This window comes from Mus caroli, chromosome 12, assembly GCF_900094665.2.
Source record: "Mus caroli chromosome 12, CAROLI_EIJ_v1.1, whole genome shotgun sequence".
NCBI classification, from domain to species: domain Eukaryota; kingdom Metazoa; phylum Chordata; class Mammalia; order Rodentia; family Muridae; genus Mus; species Mus caroli.
The window spans coordinates 5197054-5206225 of NC_034581.1; the positions used below are offsets into that span (position 1 = coordinate 5197054).

General features: G+C 49.8%; 1 protein-coding gene across 1 annotated transcript; it reads right to left on the reverse strand.

Annotated features, from left to right (window-relative positions):
- Window positions 1–3346: 3346 nt before the first annotated feature.
- Rhob (ras homolog family member B) lies at window positions 3347–5717 on the reverse strand. The gene has a single exon (XM_021178847.2). It carries the CDS (start codon window positions 5327–5329, stop codon window positions 4739–4741), a length of 591 nt encoding a protein of 196 aa, XP_021034506.1. The 5' UTR covers window positions 5330–5717; the 3' UTR covers window positions 3347–4738.
- Between the last annotated feature and the right edge of the window lie 3455 nt (window positions 5718–9172).

Genomic DNA, 9172 nt, shown 5'->3' on the forward strand with positions numbered 1-9172 from the left:
AACCCAGAGTCTTTCAGCTAGTACTTTGTTGACTGCAAGGTTAAACAAGATGGACTGTTGAAGTAGCTCAGTTGGTAGGGTGCTTGCCCAGCATGCATAAGGCCTTGGGTTCAAACACCATATAAATAGGGCATGGTAATGCATCCATACCTGTAAATTCCAGCACTCACAAGGTAGAGGCAGTAGGGTCAGAAGTTCAAGGTGATCTTCCACTATATAGCTGGTTCAAGGCTAGCCTGGGCTATATGAGCCCCTGTCTCAGGGGGGTAGGAGGAGAATAAATAGGTAAGAATGAATTAAGTCCTCTAGATAGACTTTTGTGTGATCTATTGAGGGTTGGAGACATAGTCTGGTTACCCAGGTCCTTTCTCTAGCCTGAAGATGAACCAAGGAATGTGGTAAGTATCCAAGGAACTGAGGCACATGGTGCGTCAGTTTACTTTCCTGAACTGAGTGTGTGTCTCCACAGTGCTTTCAAAACTAGCCCGTGTCTGCACCACATTCTTGGGAGACACAGAGAAAACATTGAAATAATCAGTAACCGCCTTCTTCCCTGGTCTACCAGACAAATCCTGAGCTGTGGATGGCAGGGGAGAGTAGAGGCTTGACTGAAGAAATATATGCCAGAGGGGCTATACACACAGTTCTCACCTCAAAGAGGCCACATCTGATTAGTGACAAAGAGAAGCCATACATGCCATCAAAGCGTTAGTAGCCCAGTTGCCCTCCCTCCCTCCCACCCTTCCCCTCACTATTCCTTCCACTCACACTTCACCCACTCAAATGACTTCCTCCATGACATCTTTCCCAATGTTCAAGATAAATGTTGGAACTGCTGCCCTGGGCCCCTGTCCTCCCCTAACAGGAGATGCTCACTCCCGGTGAGGGCTTGGCTGCCATTGCCTGAGCCAGAAGCTGTGACCTAGTTCCTGAAGGACATGGAGCATTCTATTGCTCTTGTGTCCCCATCTCATCGGGACTAACAAAATAGATGCTGATACAGAATAAATAGGTGTTCTGTTTCCTCTCGTCATGCAGGACATCCCAGAAGTCTGTAGAAGTTGGTCCACTTTAATATGGAAGTCACCTGTCCACTCTCCCTTATTCCAAGTCACTCATCCTCAAAGTACAGTCCCCGACCTCACAGCATCAGTGTCACACGGGGCTCCATCAGTACCTCCTGTTCTCACACCCACTACAACCGACTGGATCAGAAACTCTGAGGATGCCATTAGCAGTAATCTGCGTTTTAGCCAGCTTGCCATATGACTCCTGTCACACAAATTCTAAAATCCCCATTAAAATACATGTGGAAAAGACCTTCCAACCCAGTCTGAATTAAAATTAAGATTAAAGAATACTAGACAACACCCCTTACTGTAAAATGAAACTCCCCACCACCACCACCATTTTTCTGAAAAACAGTTCAACTGGCAGTTAAATGAACTCAACACATTTATTTCAAATGTGCAAAATGAATGTTCATATCCTAAGAATAACACCAGATGTTTTACCTTTTTTTCCTAATTGATTTTCCAGCCTAGAGCAATTCATCTTTATATTTTCCAGTTGGTCCCTGGTGTAACAAAAAGAGTGTGTTCTGGCAGGAATATTACAGTAAGTGCCCTGAATCTTAAACCAAGGGTAACTCAGGGCTGCCGTGCATTATCTGTGTGTTGGTCTTCCCCCAAACACGAAAAACAGCTTTCGGTACCAGACAGATCTGCAGTGGCAGGAAGTCCAGAATGGGCCTTTTCAGGAGACTGGGTCCCCAGGTTCTCAGACAGCTGTCTGTAGAGCTAAGTTCTGGGCATTTGGCCCAAGCCTGAACTCTTCCCCAACAGAGTTAGTTCCCGCACTCCCTGGTACGGAAGGACTCCGACCAGGAAATCTGCAAGTAAACACTGCTTTTCATCAAAAAGACTTGTCTCTAAAATGAACTGTGGGATAAAGGTGAGCGGTGTTAAGGGACGGGGAAGGAGTAAGCTCTGCTCAAAGAAGCAGCCACCCAGGGCAGACCCAGCCTTGGCACTCCTGGCAGAGCCCAGACAATCCCCCACTGTTGGCCTATGGGCTCTGGCTCTGCGGAGCTGGAGGCCCAGCTCCTGGATGCTTAAGTGGGTGAAAGGTCACCACAGACAGGTTTTTCTGAGCTCACAAAAGTGCTTCAGAGTCTGAGGGAAGACAAGGGCACAGAAGCCTACTCTTTGAAGCCTGCAACTTCAAAGGAGGCCTCCCCAGCTTGGACCCCGGGGGGTGGGGGTGGGGCATAGAGAGGGTGGCAACCCAGCGCGAAGAGCCCAGAAAGCAAAGCTGTCAAAAGCAAAAACACACCCCTGAATGAGATGGGAGAGGTTGGCACGCTTCTCTGGAAGCCTCTCGGAGCTGGCGGGTCTGAGCCCTCCCGTCTAGAGCAGGGTTTTAATGTGGGCTCTGAAGAGCAAACCAGCCATTCTAGCTGGAGTACACTGCAGAAGGAAGCCTGTCTGAAATTAGGGGGGCTCAATATTGAAATCTAAAAAAACAAACAAACAAACAAAAAAACGGGTCTGCTCTAGCTTAAAGTGCCTACCTCACAAACACTGGGTCTTTCCTGGTCCTTAGCGTAAGACATCATGCGTTCCTTTGTAAACATTCAGGCAAAAGTTCTGTAATTAAAGAGCCAGCTCCTTATTTCAACTCCCTCCCTAGGCTCCCACTCAAGAGCTACACACACACACAAACACACACACACCTTTCCCAGAGATACCAGCTTAGTTTCTGAGAGTATTGTCTATTCCTTTGCTTGTTTGTTTGTTTGTTTTAGACAGGGTTTCTCTGTGTAGTCCAGGCTGGCCTAGAACTCAAGAGATTTGCCTGCTTTTGCTGGGACTCAAGGCATCTGCCATCACTACCATGCTATTTCCCACCTCTTAAATTCTAGCCTGGTCCACACGTGTGATTAACCACCCCCCTAAAAACATTTAAAAAAAAAAAAGTCATCTATGTTTAACATTCACAAACAGCAACCTTTCTTATTGTTGAAGTGACAGTAGTAGAGCCCAGAATAAACTTCTTAAAGACCTACAGATGAAGTCAAACTAAGACCTTTGCCTCACCTAATGGGACTAAATTCACAGTAATTAGTACACTCTGGGTGTCTGATGGACAAGCTTAGCCTCCTCCGGGAATCTGACAGGAATAACCTGGCCTCTCAGGGTCACCCAACCCCTAAAAGGTGCCAGGCTCATTGGCCATATTTACTATTATATAGAGGCTGCAGTTACTGCCAGAAAGGACCTCCACAAGAACTCTTCCCTTACCCCCAATTCAGACATCTTCTATGACACTATTAAGCCACAGGAGCTGTTTATAAATGTCATCATCATAGTCTTTTAATATTTTACATAAAAAACTGTATACACAGCTTATAGAACTTTTATGTAAACATCATAAGTTCACCATTTGTCATCTGTCAGTTTATTTAAAAAAAAATAAAACAAAAACAAAACAAGACAATTTAGAAGTACCACTGGGCTGGGAAGTGGGGGGGAGGGGAGAAGGGGGTCGGCTTTTCTCTGCACATGGAATGTACAGAAAATTTCACACAGAAGAGACTTGTCTTGTGGGGGCGGGGGTTAAATAGACCCCAATACCTGTTGCCTTCCTTTACCAAAACTGCGTATGCTACACAAATTTAAAGAAAAAAAAAATCACACTGTTGACATTTTTCAAGAAAACAAAGCAAAAATTAGTTGTTTCTGTAATCTTAAAGTCATCATAGTTTTAAAAAAACCATCAGAAGTAGATGAGGTTACAGCATACAAGTGTGGTCAGAATGCTGTCTTATGCAAATGACAAGTACACTGGGTATCAAACAATGGGACAATTGTGCAAAGAACTCTTTCATCAACAACAAAAAGCTCCAGCCTTTAAATAAATTCGGTAACAATAGTCTCTTGAGCTGAACAATGTTCACTTGTAGGACAGGCACAAAGTTCGCTTATGGCAAAAGTGACCCCACTGCACACCCTGGATCCTCTGCCGGAGGTTCGCTGGGGGTTGGCCCAGGAGACACTGTCTGAGCTGCTTCCTCTCGACCCCAAGTCAGTTGCAAATGTCTTCCCCAGGGTGTGGAAAGATGGCCAAGTCCAGTTCATGCTTGGATGGGTGGGCGCCTGACCCAGCCTGGGAAAGGAGTTGCTCTGGGCCCTGGTCGCTCCACTCACCACTAAACAACACCATTCTGCCTCCGAAAATAAAATCTGTATTTATGTAACAGCCCCATCCTCCCCCCAGCCCTCCCCTCCCGCGATTCCAGGGGTCTATGTTACAGACATGGAGCAACAGTAGTGGCTTGCTGGTTACAAGCAAACATCTGCTGGGGGCGCAACCACTCTGCGTGCCCCTGGGGAAACCAGAGGCGGGGGTGGGGCTGGAGTCGGGTGGGGTGTAGGGAGTCGTACACACACACAACCACACTTTGAGGCCTGGCTCTTTAGAAAAGGATGCTCAGGAACCCCTTGGCACTCAGCAGGGTGCCCAGGCCTGTGCCACACAGCTGGACACACACAGACACTGGGAAGGGGGAGCTCGGTGCCCACGCTAATTCTCAGCGTGACCAGCCAGAGCCACCAGCAGATGTCAGGCAGTCTGGTGGTGTCCTTGGGGGCATGGGTCTCCCTTTCTCCCGGTTCGTGGGCGACCGGGCCAAGGTGGGGGAGCCACGCTGGCAAGGGCGTGAGGCAGGACGCGGCCCTCATAGCACCTTGCAGCAGTTGATGCAGCCATTCTGGGATCCGTAGCGCTTCTGCAGCGCGGCGCGCGTGGCCGTCTCAAAAACCTCGCGCACGCCCTCCTTGGTCTTGGCGGAGCACTCGAGGTAGTCATAGGCTTGGATGCGCACCGCCATGGCGCGGCCGTCATCCGTGCGCACTGGCTCCTGCTTCATGCGGGCCAGCTCCGTTCGGACATGCTCGTCGCTGCGCAGGTCTTTTTTGTTGGCCACCAGGATGATGGGCACATTGGGGCAGAAGTGCTTTACCTCGGGCACCCACTTCTCGGGGATGTTCTCGAGAGAGTCCGGGCTGTCCACCGAGAAGCACATAAGGATGACGTCGGTGTCCGGATAGGAGAGCGGCCGTAAACGATCGTAGTCCTCCTGGCCTGCCGTGTCCCACAGCGCCAGCTCCACCTGCTTGCCGTCCACCTCGATGTCCGCCACATAGTTCTCGAACACGGTGGGCACGTACACCTCGGGGAACTCGTCTTTACTGAACACGATCAGCAGGCACGTCTTGCCGCACGCGCCGTCGCCCACCACCACCAGCTTCTTGCGGATGGCCGCCATGAGCTCGCCGGGCGCGGGCAGCAGGAGGGGCCCGCGAGCGCCTCGCCGCCGTCCCGCTCCCTGTTGCTTGCCGCTCCCCGCTCTCCCGCGACTGCGCGCTGCGGGCTAGGCTCGCTAACGGCACCTGGACCCCGCGGCGGCACGTTCTCTCGGGGCGCTCCGGTTGCCTCGGCAGGGGCGCAGGGGCATACGGTGCACTGAGTGTCGCCGCGCTGCTGCCGCGCAGCTGTGGTCCTCGGCGGTCCCGGAGCTGCGCTGCTTTGTGCGAAGTGAAGGCTGATGCTGCGGACCCGGCCTAGCTTCTTTCCCGGGGCGGGTTCACTCCAGACCTAGGGTACAGGGGCGCAGACGACGACAACCGAACTGCGGTGGCAGATGCGGGCTGCGGCCCTAGCGCCCGCTATTTAAAGAGTCCGGCCACTTTCTTAATATAGCCACCCAATAGGAAGCCATAGGGCTGAGCTCATCGCTGCGGAGCTTGGCTCCGATTGGTCGCCAGCTGCAGTCCGAAGGCGGGTTCGCCTCAGCTTGATTGACTGCCCTGTCCGCGGGGCTGGGAGAGGCGGTGACTATGGAGTCTGCGCAGCGACCCGCCTCGTGGGGTTGTGTGGCCGCCGGGTCCCCGCCTTCGTCGCAGCCTCTCTGAGCGCGACACCGTGGAGCAGGCAGCCTGGAGCCCTCCGGGTCTCGGTGGGCAGTTCCGAGACGAGCTACATTCTTGTGGGGCGTTGGCTGCTCCCACGGCATCAGCTTTATCTAGCTTCCGAGCGAACTACGGGTGATCAAACATGGGGGAGGGGCGGCGCCTTTAACGTGGTTTTGTTTTCACTTAAACAGACACCCGTGCACGGTTTTGTTACTTAGCCAAGGGTTTCGGTCTTTCTTAACTTTCTTTAGAAAACTAACCCCTCTTCTGCTCTGGGCCGAACTCTGACACTTAACCCAGGGGCAGCCTTTTCACTGAGAAAGGCTAACAGTAAATTGTGTGGGCCTGGGTGAGTCCCCTCTAGGCTTTCTCTTCAAGGCCCACACTTAGGTCTCCGGGTGAAGAAGATAAGGGGAGGAATCTAGGAGACACACAGCTGTAGGACAAAGGAAAGAGAGGTGCAGGGCACTCCGCTGAAAAAGAAAGCACCCCAGCTTGGGCAGGCAACCTTCACCCAGTTCTACCACATTACATCTGATTCTCTCCCTAAAGCCAGAGAACTGCTTGAAGTACACTGTGCAAGAAAACCCATCTATCCCAACAGCTCTCATGGAGCAGATGAAAAGCTTCAAGCTGGGAAAGTGGGCATGCAGCCTCACAGGGGACTTGCCGGTGGGCAGGGCACACGGTTTCTGTGCAGAGGATGGAGTCTCTTCATATACACCAGGTCTTAACTCGTGAATTACCCCTTCCTGCAGGAGATGACACCTCTTCCTATCTTAAAGGATTTAAGTCAGTCCACTGTAAGAAATAGAAAAGACAGAAAGCTGCAAAGGGCGTCAAAGAGGGCCTTACCCCGCCCCCAAGAGAAACTGAACAAAGAAAAAGAAGGAAAGAAAATGGGGAAATGGCTTAAGATTGCTGCTTGGGGTCCCTCATGGAGGGCTAGGCTAGAGGTACCAACTAAGAGAAAGCTTTATCAGTGACCCACCATGTCATGATGACCTTATTACCCATATCTTTGTCTCCCTCCCTGGACTGTGAGTTGTCGGAGGGCCAGGATTTCCTCTCACCTGAGCATCATGAAGACCTAGCACTATGCCGGGCCCTAAAGAAGCAGTAAAAATGGTCAGTGCAGTGGTAGCCCTGCCCACCTGTAGACCCAGCCACACAGGATGCTCAGGGGTGGGCCTTCTGGAGGTCAGTCTGGGCAACCAAATGAGACAGAGAGAGCAAACAATGGGGAGGGGTGAATGACTTTGGGAGCTAACCCAGTTTCTCAAAAGTGGAACTTTTTAGTTCTTAACACCAGAGTCTGCTATAATCAGACCAAACACATACAAGCAGCCAATGTTTTCACATATAATCCCCATGTTACAGTTTCTGTGTATCTGTACAGATATGGTCAAGCCATAGTGTTCCATCAGTGCGGGAGGGAGAGCTGTGTTCCCTGCATTCTGGATTATCCCCACTGCAGGGCCACACACATACACACACACACACACACACACACACACCACATATACCTTTTAGGGGAAATATCTTTTCTACATGTATTTTTCTCCTTTTGATTGCTGTGTTATTAGCTCTGCTTTCCATGGTCTTAATATAGCTTGGGAATCTTGGCTACGTCCTTCAGCTTTAAATATTAAGAAAATATAAACCAGAGCTTTGTTCCGTGTGCGTCTTTCAAAGACTTACATACAAAGAACCAGGAAGCAGGATTACGGCCACCCGCTTCCTGATTTCCAGACTATTACACGGGGTGTTCCAAGCTCAAATCTCTATATTGAAGTAATTGCTAAAAATACAAAGTGGGCAAGTTATGCTGAAGTAAAGAAGAAGAAGCAAAACGGCGTTCTCTCAAAACAGGAGGACTGGCGGCCTCAAAGACCTAGCTCACTGCTTATAGCATTAACTTTTCCAAACGTGCTGATGCGTTTTATAGTATCCCCTTCTCAGGCCCCACACCCTTCGAAGTGCACTGTCACTGCAAGGCAATGACTAGATTTAATTCTCCAGGAGTTATTATGTGTATGAAGGAGACTGAAGTCATCCGAGTGTGAGAGCAGAACTTACCTTTCAACCCGAAAGGGACTAATTTATTTCTATCTGCAACCTAATGTATCTGCCCTTTGTTTGTTTTGTGGGTTTTGTTGTTGTTACTGCACCTCCCTCCCCCAGGGGCGGCTGTAAATCACACCCTACTAGATCAGACCAGACACTGGAATTTTCACTAGATTTTAGCGCCACCTTGTGGCAGTATCCATAACTTTTTTCTTTTTAAAAAATATGAAAAAAGCACTTAAAATTGGCATTTGTGAATATTTTTATTTTAAAATCGGTTACAAGATATAAAACTCTAAAAAACACTTCACAAGAAGATTCTTTTGATTTTTTTTTACATTTAGTGTGGGTTCGTGTGCGTGCGTGTGTGTGTGTGTGTGTGTGTGTGTTGCCCTCCAGCTTCTCTGTCTCTTAACTCGAGACCTAGTTTGACTTGGGGGTTTCAAAACAGATTAGTGAACTCCTCAGAGAACCAACACAGTTAGACTATTAAACCTGGGAACTTGGACAATGGCCTTTTGGTCTGACCTCTCTCCCTGCCTAACCCAGAATCTGGGGAAAGAGCTAAAGGGCTGTGGGCATGCTGCTCCAAGGCTGTGCTGCAGCCTCCAACCACAGGTGGCTATAGGTACTTGGAGTGTCTGTCCCTCATACCATGAAGGAATTAAATTTCTGGTGTTTAATTTTAACTAAAATATTTAAGACAGGTGTTAGAAGGTCAGAGGTATATACACAGTTGGTAGAGTGCTTGCCTAGCTCGACAGAAGCCCTGAGTTTGAGCCCCAGAACCAAGTAAACTGGGCATGGTGGTACACGTGTGTAATTCTAGGACTGGAGAGGGCAGTGAGAGCAGAGAGTAGGCAGATCACCATTGTCGAGGTCATTCTTGGCCACAGAGCAACTTCATGGCCCGGGAACTCTTTCTGTAAAGGCTCAGCGGGTGGCCATGGGATGGCTCAGTGGCCAAAAATAAGAACCATGTTTAGGGCTGGTGAGATGGCTCAGTGGGTAAGAGCACCTGACTGCTCTTCTGAAGGTCCAGAGTTCAAATCCCAGCAACCACATGGTGGCTCACAACCATCCGTAACGAGATCTGGCGCCCTCTTCTGGAGTGTCTGAAGACAGCTACA